The following is a 20,873-nucleotide window of genomic DNA, read 5'->3' as shown; positions in this document are numbered from 1 at the left end:
AGGGTTAGCAATTGCCACTCCATGCAGTTATTCTCAAGCCTTATGGTAACCCATAAAAAATTTACTGCTAGCAACATTTTTACTGGATGATGAGCCTTCTTGAGAATTCAGACAATACTGATGTGTTTTGCTTATGAACATGGCCTTAGATGTAGTCCAGTGCTTTTTCACTTACGTCTGCATATCAGTACCCCAGACTGTGAAAAGTTAGGGCCCGTGTTGGTTGTTGTCTGAATCGAATTCTTCTTCCACTCAAACACCCCCCCCCCCCCCCCCCATTGCCTTCAAAGTGGAGTGGTGTTGTAGTTGCATCAAAAGCATCAAGGCTTATTGGTTAAGGATAGTAATCCCATGCCTTCTGTTAAGGGTAATGTGGGAGACTGAATGGCTGGAGGCACAAAGCCACATTGACTCCAGCCTTTTTCAAATGCACTTTCATTTTATTCAAAGTAATAGCACTAAAACACAAGAATGACTGTCTACCTTAGCAATATATTTCCCACTCCCTGGGCTTTGGGTCAGCATAGATTTGCAGGAGCTGTCATTCCTGGAGACACAGGGGCCTTCTGAACCCAGCTGGGCTTATACTTATGCTCCCCAGCTGGTCCTGCCATCAGGCCTCTCCCCTGCCCCGCAGGGTCCCACACCCCTCTGTGGAATTTAAGGTGGACCAAGCCTCTAGCCTGATTCTGCATATACAACAAGGGGGAAAACGGGGTCACTCTATTACAGGTATTAATTGCTGCTCTGTGCAGGTTACCCTCATGCTTATAATTTTCCTAGACCATAAAATTCTGGGCCCTCATTGAATGTTGTCTGAATACAACTCCCCTTTTACCCCTGCTGTTGAAGTGAAGAGCAATTTTGCAGTTGCATCAAAAGCATCAAGGCTTATTGGTTAAGGGTAGTAACCACCACACCAGCAAGTTACCCCCATGCATCCTTTTCTTCATTTAAATCCTCACTGGATGCTCTGAAGAAGGGTTATCCAGCCCAATCGACTTGAGAGAAAGCCTGGCCCTTTAACAGCCGTGTTCTCACCATGACATGCTCGATGGGATCGGCTTCCACTCCTGCAATAGCACTGCAGGCCCAATTCCACCACAAGATTTCCAGGGCTCAAAATGCCTAAGCTAAGCTCCCCCTGGGGGACTGCAAGGCAATGACCAGTGTTAGTAAAAAATAAAAGGGATGCTTCCATTCAGAGGAGTGCAGCCGACAGAAAAACTGGGATAAAAAAAAAAAACTGCCTCGGGGGAAAAGGAGAGGAAAGAAATTAGGCTGCCATCTTTGGCATGGCCCTCTAGCACCCCCAGTTTGCCTTTTGAACCTGCTTCAATTGCTATGGATCCCAAACTCCCTTGTTATCCCTTCGGACAATTAATCTAACCAGCACACTATTAGGTGTACAAACAAACTGCTCATCTGTAGTCAATAGCGGAAAGATTATACAATGGTTACAGCAAGTAGAAGTTATGAAAACTGAAATATGAAAAAATGGCATTACCACTGTTCAGGGCAATTTTCCAAACTCATCTCTCATGTAAATGCACATTTAGTGGCCTCTTGTAAACTGCCCACCCTTGATGGGGGGAATAACACATAACTGGTCCTACGACGCGCATCCTTTCACCGGCACTGTTGTGGAGGCATTTCCAGGGTGGGGTTAGGCCAGGGGAGGCAACAACATGCATAGTTTAGCATTTTCAAAACTCGGCACATTGTTTTGGCTAGGAAAAATATCTGCAGCAAAGAGCAGGGGGAAATCTCTGCAGATACTTTCTCCTTGGACAGTTTGCAAAGAGAAAGTATATATTTACTTTCCCCTTGAAAATCGGTGCAAACTCTGTGGATAAAAGTACCTGCAGAATTTGTTCCTGTACAGTTTTGAAAACTGCCCCCTCGAGGGGGCAATTTTATAACTGCTTGCACTGGTGCAAAGTCTGTGGGTACTTTTTACCATGGACATTGCGCTACTTTTCAAAGCCAAAGCGCACCCGCACGTTCTCCTTGGGAAAATTAGCACCCCCCACCCCCCAAAAAAACTACACATTTACACCTTCTGTCTGTCGTTTATCCAGGAAAATGTCTGCACCTACTTTTTGGAAATTCAGAAGTGTACCCGTGAGTACAAACCCCTCCCTAACCTCACCCTATTGCAGGTACAAGAACCTATAGGACGGGTGCTTTCCCAAAAGCTCATTTCTATGGGTAAATCATTTTACCTGAGGCAAAGGCTTTGAAAAGGATCCTCTAAATGACAATTTTTGCTCTAACAGGCTAAATAAACTAAGCACCCCCAGAAATTTTCTATTTAGATAATGCAGTTTACATCTGACCTCTGTTATGTAGGGAGATATCCCATGTTTTACCCCTGAAAGTAGCAAATATGAATCATAAAAGGCAAAGAAGTTTGCAGACAATACTGACAGGCCCCAAAAACACTGTCTCAGTGGAAAACAAGAGACCTTGCCCTGATGAGAAATTTACACTGAAGGATACGTTATCTAGATCTGCCTGTTTGTAAGTACCTTGTTAAATAAAAAAGAAGACAGAAGGACAATACTAGCTAGGCCCCTAAACAGGAGTCAAGGATCGGCAAGCAAGTCCATAGGTCAGAAAGACCCCACCCTTGGAAGGGGAGGGGGCAATCTGAGACAGAGAAAAACACTCTTGCACACAGTTGGCATACAGATGTGGCAGTTCTCCCCCTGAAGAAATGGGAAGAAGGAAAAAGACCTGCAATGTGGCAGGACCCCCCCTTCCCGAGGAAATAGGGAGGGGGGAAAAAGATTTGCAATGCGGCAAAGATCTTCCACCCACCATGAGATTATGCATGAGCTTATGCATATTTATCAGTTGAAAAATATAAGACAGGGGCAAATAAGGAGAAAAAAGCGGGACCCTGGGAGCAAGTCCCTGAAGGGAGTGAAGGATCCCCCTGAAGGAGCGAATCTCGAACGTGACCCAGAAAGGAAGCACAAAAGGGGAGTCTAAAGCTCCTTGCTATCGAGGAGAGAGAAGACTAGGTGTGACCAGGAGACCAGAGAGAAGAGAAGTCCTGACAAGAGACGGTGGTGAGCTGTCTGAAGTGGCAGGGAGCTGAGAGCAGCCCGATAGCTCTGCCAGTATGGGAAGGGACCCAGAAGCAAGCCCCAGACAGCCGATAGCGCTGCCAGAACCCGTCCCAGAGTCAATTCTCCCTGCCTGTTCATATTCTCCAGCTCTCCAGCCAGAGCCTGCTTCAGAAGTAAACAGGGGAGATCGCCTGAAGTCTGGACCGAGAAAAGTAAGTTAGCCATAAGATTAATATATTAAGCAGGCTAAGGTTTATGGCATGTGTGAACTCACCCATGGTACAGAACTTTCTTTAGGGTAAACTGGTGCTTAATAGCCAGGATGTTAGAGACATGTATTATTGTTATCTTCTAAATGCTAAATCCTGCTAAATCTGATAAATAAAAATCTATTTCTGAGGAGAACATGTGAAGTAAGGTGAGAGGGCACCTGAAAGTGTCCTGCAGCAGACAGGTCCCTGCACCCCTAAACTTGCTTACAGTCAGCTAACATAAAATTTTAAAAAAGTTAATTTTATACAGAAATGGTGGGGTCGTCTGGACACGATAAAGATGGTACTTGCTCCTAGAATCAATTATGTATTAGCCATGATTCCAATTTTCTTTCCGTCTGACTTCTATCTACAGGTAGATAGGATCCTGTCCTCATTTCTTTGGCGCTCCAAAACCCCTAGGATAGCTTTACGTAAATTAAAAGCAAGTAAACAGGAAGGAGGAGTCAATTTTCCTGATTTTTACAGATATCACCAAGCTTTTATTTTGCAACCTGGTTTCTTCTATTTCTCTCACTTTTTCCCTCGCTTAGAAGGCCCTCGGTGGTTGGTAATAGAACGCAATCTTCTAACTCCTCTTCCTATGGAATGTTTTCCAGGTGTTTTGCTATCCTCTCTTAAGGCTGCCAATCCTATACTGCGTTCATTGCACAAAGCGTTTGGGGATATGGAAAAGCTGCGCCCTCCTCAACAATACACTTTGAGATCCTCCAGATATGGCCCGCTTTGGTATAATTCTCTTATCTGTATTAATAACCGGCCCTTTCACTGGCCTTTGTGGAGTAAGGCTTCCATTTGGTCTATATCAGATGTTTTTGATGATCTTGATTTTTGCCCCTTTTCATCTCTGCAAGATCAATATGCCTTACCCAGCTCACAATTTTTTGCATGGTTACAGCTTAAACACACCTTTTCCTCGCTGCAAGGCAGGACTATTTATCCTGCCGCTACCCCTTTTTTATTGGACATCTATAGAGAATACGGTCCCCAGGGTCATTTGGCCTCTCGATTATATAAATAAATAAATAAATAAATGTTAAATAAATAAATAAATAAATATAAATTACTTAAGCACCTAGCTCTAAGCTCCTCTCACTCTATGTTAATTGAGGTATGGTCGGAGGACGCTGGTATTTCCATATCTCCCAATTCTTGGAAACATATATGGACTGTTATGATGCGCATCTCCCTCTCTACTAGTTTGACCCAATCAGTGTTTTTTATTATGCATCGGGCACTATGGACTCCCTGGAAGCTTCACCGAGCTGGAGTTCTCCTTTCCCATAATTGTTGGTCCTGTGGATCTCCCAAAGCTACGCTACAACATATGTTGTACTCTTGCCCATGTACGCTTTCCTTCTGGCAACAAATTTGGCAAATTATCTCTGTTATCCTCAAGGTAGACACTCCATTATCATATTCCCTTACTATTTTAAAAGGAGCCCACCCGGCTCTTTCCCTTCCACCAGCTCATTGCAAACTTTTAGATTTCCTTCTTACTGTTGCGCATCATAATATTCTTTCGAACTGGAAAAGGAGTGATTTTCTCTCTGAATCTCTCTGGTGGAACTCAGTCTGTCTTTTTGTAAAATATGAAAAAGCTATGGCAATTAAAGTTAGGCGTTTAGCCTCTTGGTCACAAGTGTGGAAACCATTAGACGTGTATCTTGTTTCCCATCCTAACAATTTATCATAAAAACTGATTATTAGCCTGTCCACCTATCACTGCTTGGTCCTTTCTCTCCTCAACTTCTTCTTTCTTATATTCTCTTCTCTCTCTCTTTCCTCTTCCTTCTCCTGTTTCTGTTTCTTTTTCTTCTCTCTTGTCCTTCTCATTTTCTGAGTATTTTTGCCTATCGCTCCTCTCTTCTTCTTCCTTTTCTTTTTTCTTTTGTTTCTAGTGCCTCTACAGCTAATGGCTATTTTTGTGTACATACTTGTTGTCACTGCTTTCATGGTGCTATAATCATTATGTATAGTTTTTCGTTATGATTGGCTGTATTTACTTACTAGCTCCTTCTGATGTTTATCACACGTTTAATGTACAATGTATGACATGTTTGTTTCATACTCTGTATGGCACTCTTTATAAACGAATTCTTAATAAAAGATTTCAACATAAAAAAAAAAAAATTTTATACAGAAATACTTACAAAGCAATTTCTTCTTCACTGGACAAATGCATCACAAACAGAGTGAGATGGAAGGTGCCCTGAGGAACCATTGCCTTAGAAAGCCTGTGCTCCTTCTGTACCACAGTGTCCTGTAAAGTCTGAATATTGTCCAGAATCTAGTAAGAAAAAAAATAGACCTGTCATATAAAAGCAGAACAGCTTAGACTGGTCTGCTATCACTTATTCACACAAATATAAAAGTGGCTCTTCTAAGGTATGGCACATCTCTAGTAATATCTCCCAGACGGTTTGTTTATTGTCGCAGACTGGCACTGTAATCCTGTGATACTATGAAAGAAAGGAAGTCAACAGTTTGTAATTGCAAAGGCTATCAATACAAGAGCTTGCCTGCTCCATAAGAGGAAATGACCCAGTGAACCGATAAAAAAAAAGTTATTTGTTAAGGAATATCCATATATCAGAACATTCTGTATAACATATGAAACATCCGCACAATCCCCTTTTCTCCACAGGCTTGACAGATCCAAATGAACATAAATAGTGAAAATGCCTTTGCTGGGAGCAGCAGGAGTGTTCTTATAAAGTGGATTCACTTAAACTCATAAATCAGATAGAGGTTTTTCTACACTCTCGATTCTTCTTCCTTTCTGCTTTAAGGAAAATTAATTTTTTAAAATTGGAGTCAAATCAGAAAGACTCAGACTGCATAAATGGAAGACTCTGAAGGTCCCTTTCCATTTCGAAGGCTCTACACCATGAAATGCATGGGGCCTACTTAATTGGTTCAGGCCTAGTTAGCGTCATACAAAAAAGATTTATAGACACTTTTTCATATCACTTCAGTTTTGTTCCCTCCCCCTACGCTCACATATCTGGAATTTACTGCTATTTTCAATGCATACTTTTTGACATTAATAAAATAGAGGTCTCTATTCAGACACAGTCTAGATAGCAAATTTAGCTGGATAAACTTATTCCGCTAACTTTGGAGGCATATTCAACAGTGCAGTCACACTATTGAATATAGCTAGCTATATTAATTAGTTAGCCAGCTAACTATAGTTAGCTAACTTTAGAATAGCTCTTTGACTTGACCAGAATTAGCTGGCTAAGTCATCTGGTTAACTGTGAATATTGGAGTTAACCAGTTAACTTAGCCAGATAACTCAGCTCTTCCACAGGACTGCCCCTGACTTATCTGGCTAAATTCTAGCCCCCTAACTTATTAGCTGGCTAGAATTTAGCCTGTTAAAAGTTGAATATAGCCGGGTAAGCCATTTAGACAGATACCTATTTCGTTATCCATCTAAATGGCTTTTGAATATGGACCTCATAGTATTTTGCAGACACTGCTTTTCTGCATCTCTTCCTTTTGGTCTGAATTATCTATGGTTATTTACTCCTTTGGATCCTACCTGGAAGCTGTTTGTCTGTCTATGCCGCCAGAAGAGATGGCAGTAACATTCCTTTTCTGTTTCTGGTCTGGCTCAGTCAGAATCAGCCTCTACTGGGATGCAGTGCTCTGAGCCTTCATTCACAACTATCTAGGGGTTTCCCTCTCTTTTTATATCTCCCTCCCAACTCAGGCCAGCCATTGCTGTGACAATCCTTGCCATAGACCTTACAATTGGCCACTAGGTGTTGCCACTGAGTGACAGCTGAGACTCTGTCCACCCAGGGAATGTGATCGCTGCCTCTGAAGCTACATCTCCAGGCCTGGCCTAGAACTGAAATCCAGATCTTCTGTGTGGCAATGCATAACACCTGCTACTGAGTCACTAGGCCAGCCCAGCATTCCATTTTCTACTCAGACTAATAGCACAGATAACACATAAGAACAGCAAAAGAGTGTGATAACGGCAAGGTGAAAACATATGCAGGACTACTGGAAACTTTAGCCACTGACAGAACCATTTTAAGATATTTTTGGGCTCAATGCAACACCAGATTTAGAATCCCTCTCCCTGCCAAAAAAAAAAAAAAGCCTCCCCCACGTGCACGCACACACACACACACACACACACACACACACACACACACACAAACACACACACATACATATAAACATTTTATGGCAAAGACAATAATAATTCAATTAAATTCTACTCCTGGTCGCCATAAAAAAAACCTCATCTCTCAACTGGCTACGTCTGTCTCTCAACCATCCACTCCCCGCTTCTGTGCCAAACAAATAGAAAATCTCCTCCCTCATCCTGCAATGCACTTAAGCTCTTCTCCTCGCACAGCAGGCAAAGTTTCAGCACCCCGCTATTCCTGTCACAGATGTGAGCCCTTGGATTGTGGTGTGGTTGATGCAGCTTAGTAGGCAGACCCACTATGCCCAAGCTGACAGCTGATGGACTTGCTCTTACTGGGACAGGAGCTGGAACTTCACCTGAACCAGCCCCGTCCCCTGCAAGTTGAGTCCTTGGATTCCAGGGGCAGGGAGGGCTTAGGTAAAAGTCCTGTAAGGAGTGATTGGAAAAAGTCAAGATTTGGGCAGTAGTCAGGGTTGGCAGAGAGCAGAAAGTATCTGAGTCCAGGCCAAGAGTCAGGACAGGCAGTGAGTAGATGATTGATATCCAGGTCCAGACCAAGGGTTAGGGAAGGCAGCAATCTAAGAGCGAAATCAGAATCCAAGTCAGAGGTCAGAACAGGAGAATCAGGCCAAGACAGACAGAACAAAGCAGGAGAGTAGTCAATGTCTGTAGCAGAGGGCAGTACTGAAAGTCAGACTAAGACAGACAGGACCGGGCAAGGTACAGGCAGGGGATATGAACTGGGCAACCAAGACAGGGAAGGAAAAGGCAATGAGGGGACAAGGAAACAACAAGGAGGCAGGGAGACAAGGACCCAGCAAGGAGACAAGGATGCAAGGCACATGAACATGAAGCAACATGCACTGCAAGACAAAGGGACCTGTTGCTCAGGCCCTGAAGAAGGGGACATCTGGATTTAAGACAGTCGCCTCCCATTTCATCATCAGGCAGCACCGCCTGGGCTTTCCTGCCATGGGGCCCATATCAGGGAAGAGAACGCACGCGGTAGCATGAGCGTCCCAGCTGTGAAGATGAAAGCTTGGCATCAGGTGGGTCAGTGACTCCCCAGGGTGAGTACAGCTGATCATGGGGCCATCCCCCGACTGACTAAATGTTACAATTCCATTCCTATTGCGGGGCAAAAAAAAAAAAAAAAGGTGGAAATAGCACCAAAGCAGTGATCTGAGCAATTAGGGCCCCTGGGAACAGCAGGGCCCAAAGCACTCACATAGATTTTGATAGTCTTAAACCGGCACTGACCACTAAATGTTTGGGTCTCTTTTGACACAGAACATGCTCTTTAAAACTTGAGCACAATGAAAAATGTAAAGATTGTTTTGATGGAGATTTAATCTTCCAACTTTGCCAATGGTCTTTACATTCTGCATGACCCCCAATGAGGTCAGAAGACAGAGCATTGGCCCCTCATATTCTACTACATTCAATCTCAGGCAAAAAGGCCGAGAAGGGGCCATCCTCAAATCAAAGCTGAAAACCCCGTGTTTCATACTTCATATTGATCTTACGTCACAGAAAGGGTATTTTTTTTAAAGTATTTTTGTGGGTAAAACCTTGGAAAGGGGCTTTTTAAAAATAATTACCCACCCAATATACAGGTAATTATGTGCATATGTCCTGTCCATGCGTAGGTTTACCTGGACTGAGCAAAGGTGTTTCTGGGGGTGCAGCTGGGGAGGGTTTGCATTTATGTATACAGGTTTGAAAATTCGAACATATGAGTGTAAATTTTCCCAAACATTTTCATGCACACAAAAATAGGTGTAAGGTGTGCAGGGTAAAAAGCAGGAGTTATGCACTGTCCCGGCTACCCCCTACCCCACCCCTCCCTGCCCAGACCACGCCCCCCCTGGCCCCATGTGGCTGGGCCTTGTGTGTGCTGCATGCATTTTAGAATGGGCCTGGCCACGCGTGTAACCTCTGTTATGTGCCAAAGTGCCGGGCCCTGCAAATGTGATGGGCGGGGAGGGGTGGAGCAGCGGGAAGGCTGGGGCAGCACCATTAGCCACTGCACCAGGGAAGCGCGTGCCGGCAGCCAGCCAGCGCACAAAGATTACTTCTGCTCCTGGGGAGAAGTAAATATTAAAATAAAAAATGTGGGATAGGTAGGATTAGATTAGGGGTCGGGGAGGAGAGGGTAAGACAGTGATGGCCAACCTTTTGAGCTCAGTGTGTCAAAATTCATTTAAAAAATAAGCATAACTCGGGTGGTGTGTCACTTCTAGAAAAATCCATAATTTTGTGATATTTGTAGCTCTAATTAATAACAAAAAGTTATAAATTTTAATATATGTACTATATTTATTAATAAAGCAAAAACAAATAATTCTTTACTTTACCTGCTTAGTGACTTTTTTATTGCTAAATTTCATTGGCTAAATCTTCAATTAAAACTAATAAGGATTTTAAAAAGTCCTTGCTGTCCCCTTCTGTGGGAGCTCTTGATTTCCAGTCACCCTGATATTGTCGAGGATTAGGAGGTTATCCTCTCTCTCACACACATACTCACATGTCCATTCTCTCTCACACATACACTGTCACAAACATACACATTCATGCTCTTATATCCATCATAAGTTCTCGCTCTCACTGACACTGACACACTCTCAGGCTCTCTCCCCCTCTACACACCCCCTCCCCCCACCACACACAAACTCTTACTCCCTTGGATTTTCTCATACACACTCATGCTCTCACACTCACTGGCTCCCTCACATACACACCACACACACACACAGGCAAGCTCCCAGTCATTCTCACACACACACACACACACTGACCCCCAGGCAGGCACCCATGCATTCACACACATACACCCCCAGGCAGAGACCCATTCATACACATGCACACACTAAAGGCAGACCCCCCTCTCTTTTGCCAGGAACCTCTCTCATTCCTCTGCTGCCACAGTCACTGCTGCCACATGGCTATTGGGGAAGTGCCGATTGCTGCTACTGACACTGAAGCCCATTCGGCTGCCTCCTCTATGCAGGCTCCGTGGGCTTCCACTTTCTCCATGCTGATCTCGTACATTGTGAAATCCGCATAGAGAAAGCGCTACTCTTGCACATTCCCAAACATTACATGTGCCAATCACTAAAAAGTAATTTTTGGGGTTTTTTTACCTTTGCTGTCTGATCTTAGTTTTCTAATTGGTTGGTCACAGGCTTTTTTTTTCCACCTTCCCTTTCCTATTTTTTTTGCCAACTCCTTTCATATTTTTTTTTCTCTCCATCTTCTTCCCTCAAACACACAGTCAGGTTCTCATTTTCACATGCATTTCTCTCTCACACACACATACACACAGGCTCTCACTGTCACATGCTCTCTCTCATACAATCATTCATACACACAGTCTCTCACTGCCACATGCTATCTGACTCTCACACACACAGGCTCTCTCTCACTCCCACATGCTGTCTTGCTCAAGCACAGGCTCTCACTGTCACATGCTGTCTCTCTCACACACACAGAGGCTCACACATGCTGTCTCTGCAAACATTCAGGTCCTCACTCTCACACACAATCTCTCAACTCATCTTATACACGCACACACACACACCCTCTACAGACCCTCAGCCTCTCTCTCACCTCTGGGCCTCCTCTTTGTGGGTTGCCGCAGGATGGGCTCTGCAGCGGCCCTGCTACCGGGCCTCTTCCTCTTCTCGGGCCGCTGAAACTTGGGATTCGCGGCGGCCCGTAAGTGCTGCTCCTCTTCTGCACGCGCTGATGTTCCTCTTCCTTTCTGCCCACGCGGCTCCGGCAACGTTTACTTCCAGGGCCACACAGGCAGGAAGGAGGAGGAGCATCAGCGTATTTAAACGCGATCTTTTTCTTCGTGCCGTGGTGACATGAGCCTCACCACAGCCCTGCCCATCTGCCTATCGCTGCGCCGCATGAGCCTCCCTGCGCCCGGGGGCATTGGGGGGGGGGGATACTAAAAAACTAATTTTAAAGGGTCGGGCTGTGTTTTTGGGTTATCGGCTCGGTGCAGCCAATAAAAAAAAAAATAATTTCCCGATAGTCCACGAAACGCTGCGCGTGTCAGCAAAAACGTCTTGGCGTGTCACCTCTGACACGCGTGTCATAGGTTAGCCGTCACTGGGGTAACAGGTAGGAAGGGTAGGGTTAGGGACAGGAAAGTTCCTTCCCAGTTCGCTCCTTAATTGGAGTGGACTGGGAGGGAACCAGGGGAGGCCCGATTGCGTCGCCACACGTTTTTTGCGAAAATTCCCCAGCCCTGCATGCGCAAGTCACGGGCCACCCACACATGTGCGAGTGGATTTTAAAATCCACATGCGTATGTGCATGCAGCCAATCATTTACTACTATCGTTATACTCTTCCCCAACACACAAGGAATTTCTACCCATAATTATTAAATTATGCATTTAGGGGTTGATTTTAAGACCCATGCGCACACGTCCATGTACGCGTGGTTTACGGCGCGTGCCCATGTGCGGGCGATTCCTGGCAAGCTCACATGTGCTGATTTTATAACATGTGCGCGTGCCAGGAATCGCCCGCATATGGGCTCCAGGGGAAATCCGGAAAACTATAGACTGGTGAGCCTGACTTCAGTGCCGGGAAAAATCATGGAAACTATTCTAAAGATTAAAATCACAGGGCATATAGAAAGACATGATTTAATGGAACACAGTCAGCATGGATTTACCCAAGGCAAGTCTTGCCTCACAAATCTGCTTCATTTTTTTGAAGGGGTTAATAAACATGTAGATAAATGTGAGCCAGTAGATGTAGTGTATTAGGATTTTCAGAAGGCGTTCAACAAAGTCCCTCATGACAGACTTCTAAGAAAACTAAAAAGTCATGGGATAGGAGGCGATGTCCTTTCATGGATTACAAACTGGTTAAAAGACAGGAAACAGAGAGTAGGATTAAATGGTCAATTTTCTCAGTGGAAAAGGGTAAACAGTGGAGTGCCTCAGGGATCTGTACTAGGATCGGTGCTTTTTAATATTTATTTATTTATTTATTTAAAGAATTTATATACCGGGGTTCCTGTATAGTATACATATCACCCCGGTTTACAAGGAACCATAACTATCGCTAAGGAAACGATCATTTAGCGGTTTACATTGAACATTTAGCGGTTTACATTGAACATAGTTAATTTGAGAAAACATAATGAAACATAAATAAACATAAATAAACATAAATGAACATAAATAGTTAATTTGAGAGAAGTATATAAAATGGTTAACCAGTTAATAACTAAAAAGCAGGTTAATAAGTAAATAAGTAAGTAAATAACATTGAACTTGGTAGAATCTGGTAACAGGATAAAATATAATGTTGCATATGTTTAAGTACAGTATTAAGTAATATATTTATTATTGATATGGAAAGGGGCACGACAATTGAGGTACTTAAATTTGTGGATGACACAACATTATGCAGAGTAGTTAAATCTCAAGTGGATTGTGATAAATTGCAGGAGGACTTTGAAAGACTGGAAGATTGGGCATCCAAATGGCAGATGAAATTTAATGTGGACATGTGCAAGGTGATGTATATAAGAAAAAATAACCCTTGCTGTGGTTACATGATATTAAGTTCCACATTAGGAGTTACCGCCCAGGAAAGAGATCTAGGTGTCATTGTGGATAATTCATTGAAATCATCGGCTCACTGTGCTGTGGTGGTCAAAAAGCAAACAAAATGTTAGGAATTATTAGGGAGGGAATGGAGAATAAAATAGTGGATGTCATAATGCCTCTGTATCTCTCCATGGTGAGACCACACCTTGAAATCTGTGTGCAGTTCTGGGCGCTGCATCTCAAAAAAGATATAGTTGCACTGAAGAAAGCACAGAGAAGGGCTACTAAAATGATAAAGGGGATGGAACAGCTCCCATATCAGGAAAGGCTAAAGAGATAAGGACTGTTCAGCTTAGAGAAGAGAAGGCTTAAGGGGGATATGATAAAGGTCTACAAAATCCCAAAAGGACTTGAAGGGGTAAATATGAATCAGTTATTTATTCTTTCGGATAATACAAAGACTTGGGGGCACTCATTTAAAACAAATCGGAGAAAATTCTTCTTCAATCAACGCATAATTAAGCTCTAGAATTCATTGCCAGAGGATGTGGTTATGGCAGTTAGTGTAGCTGGGTTTAAACAAGTTTGGATAAGTTCCTAGAACAGAAGCCCATAAACTGCTATTAATCAATAAGGATTAGTAGCGTGGGATCTATTCATTTAGGCTTAGATTTTCAAACGTGCGTGCACGCGCAGATGGACGCACCAATTTTATGGTGGCACGCACATGGTATAAAATTTGTGGGCTGTGCGCACACGCACGCCAGATTTTATAATCTGCGTATGTATGGGCAGTACGCACAAGGGGGGGGGGCTTTCACAATTTCCGGGCCTTCCCCAGTTCCCTACCCCCCTACCTAAATTCCCTCCCTCTTCCCCTCTCCTCTCCACCCCCTAAACCCTATCTTTTTTTTTTCTTTGTTTTACAACTTACTTCAGCTCCCGAGCCGGCATGTGAGTCTTTGGGACAGCGATCAATGGTGTGTGTCTGGTTACGAGTGTGAATGTACATGCTGTCAGTAGTACATGCTTGTATGACAGCCAGACTGCTCTGTACGTTTCATACATGTGGGCGGGCTATTTTGGTAGCTGGCCCCATCTTATGGAACACCATGCCTCAGAAACTTCGTATAACTGATTAAAAAAAAAAATCTGAAGTCCTGGTTATTTAAGGACCAAACTGAATATGAAAGGGACTAAAGATAAGAAGAACAGAGGTTAGTAAGGTCATGATCATGTTGCCCGATGTCTGAGTTAAGGACACTGATAAAGGATTATCAGGTTATATTAAATGAGGTTGATTATGTTTGTTTTTATTATGTTGTTTTACGTTAATTTGTTTTTGTTATGAGTGTTGGGATGTGAGTCGCCGCAATCATTGGAGTATGCGACGAACAAAAAAAGTTTAATTAAATAAAATAAATAAATATATATGAGCCTGACCAAGTTGTTCTGAATTCACAATGACTATCCATCAAGATATCATCCATGATATAAGAATATCCTGGTAGGAAAAAGGTCAGTTACTGTGCCGGAGAGTAGAGGTGGCACTCAAGTCGGTCAAAATTGCACTCATGCTTGTGTTCTTTAAAATGTTGCTGTCTTTCCTTTCCTTCTTTTCAACATGGTTTGATGTCATGTTCTGTAATATTCAGCTTGTTCTATCATTCTGTAGTTATTTTCTGGGCAACTATTTCCTTTCTCTATCATCTCCTGTCCATCTGTTTTCTCTCTTTCTCTGCAAAGGCAGTGTTTAAGACAGACATTGTAAGTGATTGGGCAGTTTAAGGAAGGAGTTAAAAACATGATCTCAAATATTATTTCTCTATTTTGGCATTCACCAAACTACATGCTGCATGCAAGAGCAGCTGAATCAGAAGGACTACAACTACTTAACATTTCTATAGTGCTACTCGACATGTGCAGCGCTGTACAAAATACACAAAAGATGGTCCCTGTTCATTAGAATTTACAATCTAAGGAGAAAACTCCCATCCTCCACCCAGCTCCAGCAGGCTCATGAAAGGAGGAGAGGGGCCAGGCTATATCCTACTATTTCATCATCCCATTATCTGGCAAGGAACCAGTTCAAGATTTATAAATTGTTTTGTTTTATTTTTCTTGGAAATAAGCATTTTGTATTGTTTATATATCTAGTGTGTGTTGTGCTTTGTATAGCAAAAACAAAATATGTATTCAACTATAAGCTGAAGAGTTCTTCATATCAAAGGGTTGTGAGTTATATATGCTTACACTGGTTGTACGATTAAGAACTGATAATGTGGAATAGTACTAATTAATGTTATAATTAGTTAGAATGAGTAAGCCCTGCTAATGTAGTAATAAAGTATGAGTACTGCATTTGTCTTAATTTCCCTAAGATCCGAAGTACATATAGGAGGTACTTTTCCAAATGCATTTCCGCATGTAAAACACTATTTTATGTGCAGAAATGGGTTTTTATAAAATTGCCTGCCCGATTTGTGAGTAAACATACCCACTTATGTCATATTTGTGCATAAGTTTACCTGGACTGTGCAGAGGCATTCCCAGGGGTGGAGGTGGGGTGAGGTAGAATTTTCACTTATGTGCATACTTTTCAATTAAAAAAAAAATACATGGGAAATTCACACACTCCAGATAGCAAGTTTAACCTATTCAAGTACTTTCAGTGGGATAATTTTCAAAGCATATTTGCCACCTAAGATACCAGCGATGTTATACAATTACCGTCCTGAAGGGCCATTTTCATGTAAATACTGATCTACCCAGAGAAAAGGGCTGTCTAGAACTTGCCTGCCCCTTACCTGGCTAAGAGTTACATGCAGTGTTGCATGGCACGCAGACTTTCAATCACACCAGGAGGAGGCATTTCTGGGGGCTTCTTTAGGTGGGGGTAGGAAAGGAACGTGCTGAGATTGCCTTTTCAAATCTATGCCCATTATTTCTCATGGAAAATATGTCTGAAGAAAAAGTAGGTGCAAATGTCTGTGGATATTTTGTCCGGGGCAATTTTCTAAGTGAAAAGATGAAGGGATGCTTATGTCTGGAGAATAATTTTGAGTGTGAGAGAGAATAACGATGTAAATCCAAAGAAAACTAGGCCTGGGTGAACTAATGCTTGAGGAATGTCTGTGGGCAGAATGGAGGACATTAATAAAATGTCTATGGCAGTTTCTTCTTTTCCGAACTCCAAATATTTTTTTCAAGCTGTGACAAATATTCTCTACTTTATGATAAATATCTTGTGACGATCTCCTTTTACAATAGTTACTATTCAGCTGTTTCAGTTATTCACCCTCAGGAGGCCCAAATTAATTTTGATGAATCAAGCCCATCAGGAAAAGAACTCCATAATGTAACTGCTTCCAAACAGACCAAACTTTGTCTCTAAATTTACCACTAGATATTCAAATTACCCTGCAGCTCTTAAACTGTAACCTTAATAAAACTTTTATACAGTGAAAAGACTCTAGAAATATTTCAATGGAGTACATTGCATGCAACTGTTCTTTTAAAAATTATTTTTCAGGAATACTTTTCAAGCTGCCAGAGAAGTATTTAACAGGACTGTGAACTTCCTCATTAGCTCTTGCACCACTCACTAATAGCATGTAACCCCAAATTAGAGTGCATAAAATACAAGCAGTTGCTGGGAATCTAAACCTTTCACTGGTCACTTGGTTTCCTTGAAAAAGAATGGGCAGATGGTGTAATAGGCCAGGCTCAAAGTGATATTTCAGGACAAGGAATCTTTTCTGCAATGTGGATGAAGAGATTTTGCCTACCAAGTAAACAGTATTCTCATACCAGTAACAGTCCATAAGCATTTCCACCCTCAGGTGAACCCATACCCTAAACTAAGCAGCTTGGTCCACCCTGGAATTGGTGGTTCCAATAATGCCAAATTTATTGAAATACAAACATAAGGTGTCAACAATTTCAGCTTTCACAGATAAAAAGGCATACAGTAGCAAAATACATTGTAGCAACACTACACATTCTTTAGTAAAACGGAATTAATTCCTAGCAACATCCAATGCAGTTCATCATAGGCAAACAATCCGAATACTCACTTCAGAGGCTGAGATAAAGCAGGTTTGCTTACCTGTAAACAGACTTCTCTGTCGGAAGCAGAATGAATAGGTGACGTTATCTGACAGCGCCAACACGGATTAGCTCTCAGAATTCAGTAAAAATGTTAACTGTAAGTATGCCTCGTGAGCCTCTCAGTTTCTTCCAGAGCTTAAGCTTTAGGCCAGGATTCATCATTCTGTGTGGAGGGGGTGGGCGGGCGATAGCCCGCAGCCGATCGCACCACGGCGGTGCGATTTTGCCTGCGCACTGCGGCCGGCTGCAGGCTATCGCGGGCATAGCACCACCGTAAAAGTAGCGCAGGGAATAGCACCACCGTAAAAGGTGGTGCTATTCCCTGCGCTACTGCCGGCGGTAATGTTTGAAACATTATCACCAGCAGCAGTGCCACCACCGACTCCTCCCTAACTCCACCCTGACTCCTCCCCTACCCCTAATTTTAATGTTACCATGATAAGTGCTTAGAAAATAACCCCCTTGGTGAGATAGTCACTGCAGGTAGGCGGATATGGTTAAGTATGGTTGATTCATTCTGCTGCCTATGGAGAACCATGTTTACAGGCAAAAGTGAGCGTCCAGTTTTCGGCCCGACGGCCACCGGCCCATTTAAAAAAATGTTTTTCTTTTTTTTTAACTTTTTTTACTCTTCGGGACCTCCGACTTAATATCACCATGATATTAAGTCGGAGGGTGCACAGAAAAGCAGTTTTTACTGCTTTTCTGTGCACTTTCCCGGTGCCGGCAGAAACTAGTGCCTACTTTTGGGTAGGCGCTAATTTCTGAAAGTAAAATGTGCGGCTTGGCTGCACATTTTACTTACTGTATCGCACGGGCATACCTAATAGGGCCATCAACATGCGTTTGCATGTTGAAGGCGCTATTAGGTGCCGCGGGTTGGACGCGCATTTTCCTCCCCTTACTGAATAAGGGGTAAGGGAAAACGCACGTCCAAGGGCAGGTTAAGAGTGCGCTCCGTCGCAGCGCACTGTACTGTATCGGCTTGATTGTTAGTAACGGCTTGGGACTAACCCACCACAACTTGATGACAGTACTTCTATAAACATCCGTTCTTCCAAAAGCATCCTTTCTGCCCATTTCAACATCATTGGGCTCCTCCCTCCCTCCTGCAGCAACAGTTGCCAGCTAGAGGTCAGCAGAGGGAGAGGCAACAGCAAAAGATGCAGCAACAGTTGCATCCTAAATCTGCAACTAGTTTTTGACATTCTTGAGGCTTGCCATTCTGCCTCCTTTAGTGAGGAGGAAGAATCCATTTTTTTCCTTTCAGAATGGATTCACACCACAAAGGACAGGTCAGTCCTGAAAATTGTGGATATGGCTACCATGTATGCATCTCTCACTCTCTGACGAACTGACAGATAGTCTTTCAGATCCAATCTCTTTCAATTTGCTCAGCTGCAGCTAGAAGTGGTGTCTCTCCTTCAGCAGAAGGTGCTTGAGCTTGTACTTTTGCAGAAATGTTGCCAGGGGTTCTATTCCCAGTATTTTCGAATCCCCCAAGAAATCAGATGGATTGACACATATTCTGGACTTATAGAAGCTGAACAAATTGTTGGATCAAGAGAGGTTCAAGATAAACTCCCTCCAGATGATTCATCCCTTCATTCAACTGAGGGATTTGATGTGCAATCTAAATCAGAAAAATGCTTAGGCACACATTCCCATTCATACTACCCACCAGAAGTTCCTCAGGTTTGTTATGAAGGATATGCACTACTAGTAAAAAGTACTTCCTTTTGGCTTCTCAGTAATCCTGTGAGTGTTCACAAAATGTCTAGCAGTTTCGTTTCAGAGAATTTTCAAATTCCCATATGTGGACGGCTTCTCCAGTCTCCAGTTTTCTAGTAAACATTTGTAAGTCCATGTTGGTCCCTTCTCAAATAATTCAGTTCATAGGAACCTGGATAGACTTGCTTCAGGAGAAGGCATTTCTTCCTATTGAAAGAGCCAGAATGTTGATGGACCTGGCAAGGTCCTTTCTACAGCAGGACCAAGCATGAGCAAGGTCAGTCCTGGTTCTTATTGGGCACAAGGCTGCATGTAGTTCCTTTGACTTGTAAACACTTGTGTGATCTTTGGTGGGCCTTCTGAAGCCAGTGGGATCAGCTTTATCAGATATCTCGCCAAATAGCTGTAACTCCAAAGATGAGAGCACCCCTTCAGTGGTGGTTGAACCTGAAGTTCTAATTCTGGGTGTTTTACTACATTTTCCAGCACACCGAGTGACCCTATCTACCAATGCCTCCACCAGGTGGTGGAGAGCACACACTGTTGCTGCATGGACCAAAGGCTGGTGTTCCCTAATGGAGAGTCATCTGTAAATCAACCTTCTGGAACTACAAGCCATCTATTACACTTTAGGAACTTTGTCTCACCTACTCTAGGGAAAGAGAATCTTGATCCAGATGGATAATCAGGTAGCCCTCTTCTATGTGAATAAACAAGGAGATAGGTTCATATGCCCTATTCAAGGAAGCCCTCCAAATCTGGTTGTGGGTTATCATCACATTGCCCAGCTTCTAAATGATCTACCTATTGGCAACCCAGAATATATTGGCAGACTTTCAGCAGAATGCTGCGGCTGCACGAGTGGTTCTTGGGTCATGGGATTGCGGACAACTTGTTCACTCACTAGGGAAGACCAGTAATCAATCTGTTTGCCTCAGAGAACAACAGGAAGGTCAAGAAGTTCTGCTCCATGCATTCAAGCAGCTACAGATTAGCTCCCAATGCTTGAATGTTAGACTTGAGCACAGGTCTACTGTTACGATTCTGCTCGCGGAGCCCATCCTGCAAGCAGGCCCTTTCTCACTGCTAGGCCGCTCCCCGTGGCCTGGCCGCCATCGCTGCCTTCTTCATCATGGCAGGACACCACCGGGATTCTGTTCGTGGCAGGAGGGGCTGCTGCTCTTCATCTTCATGGCCTAGCCGCTGCCGCTGACTCCACTTTTGTGTGGCATGGTGCTGACGCCGCTCCTTTTATCTTCACGGCCTGGTACCGCTGGGCCCTGCTCCCTCCTTTGCGGCCTGGAGTGCCGCTGCTGCTGCCTTCTACCTTCGTGGTGGGAGGCCGCCTGGCTCCTCCTCCCTGAGCAGCAAGGGAAGATGCTGCCACGGCTGACGCCATCCTATGGCCTGGAGGCCACCCCTGATGCCTGCCTGTTCCTTCATTTACGTGGCAGGGACGCCGCAGTCCTTGGTCTTACCCCTAGGCCCTCTAGGCACCAGTGTGCGCCTCTTCACTGTATTTAAAGGGCCAGCGGCGGGAAAAGCCTGCGGCCCCACCAGATGTCAGCTTCTGTCAAGCTTTTGCTTCAGCCCTATAAAAGGACTCAGTTCCTGTTTCTCAGGGCCTTTGAATCCGGTCTTCACAGCGCCTGTGGTCTTCTTCGGATCCAGGTCCTCCGTTGTCTTCCTGTGCCTTGATGGATCTTCGTTCCTTGTTCTTTGTGTTCCTGAACTTCGTCTCCTTGATGTTCTTGGTCTCGTCCCTCGTCGGAGCACCCTCATCGCCTGTCTCATGTTCCTGATGTTCCAGTTGTCCAGATGTCCCAATGTCCCGTGTCCTGAGGTGCCATGTTCCATGTTCCCGATGTTCGATGTTCTTATCCTGACTCCGTCCGTCTCTTCAGCTCTTCGTCCAGTTCCCAGGTCCCTCG

At 43.7% G+C, this 20,873-nt stretch overlaps 1 protein-coding gene across 5 annotated transcripts in view; it reads right to left on the bottom strand.

The window, feature by feature from the left end:
- Nucleotides 1-20,873, bottom strand: part of AKAP7 (A-kinase anchoring protein 7) — a 536,627-nt gene that overhangs the window by 456,962 nt on the left and 58,792 nt on the right. For all 5 annotated transcript variants that reach the window (XM_029594580.1, XM_029594582.1, XM_029594577.1 and 2 more), the window contains one exon: nucleotides 5,503-5,639. In XM_029594580.1, the coding sequence (XP_029450440.1) occupies nucleotides 5,503-5,639 (137 nt within the window). The remainder of the gene's footprint in view (nucleotides 1-5,502; nucleotides 5,640-20,873) is intronic.

Source organism: Rhinatrema bivittatum, chromosome 3 (assembly GCF_901001135.1).
Source record: "Rhinatrema bivittatum chromosome 3, aRhiBiv1.1, whole genome shotgun sequence".
NCBI classification, from domain to species: Eukaryota; Metazoa; Chordata; class Amphibia; order Gymnophiona; family Rhinatrematidae; genus Rhinatrema; species Rhinatrema bivittatum.
This window is presented reverse-complemented; position numbering and strand designations above follow the sequence as displayed.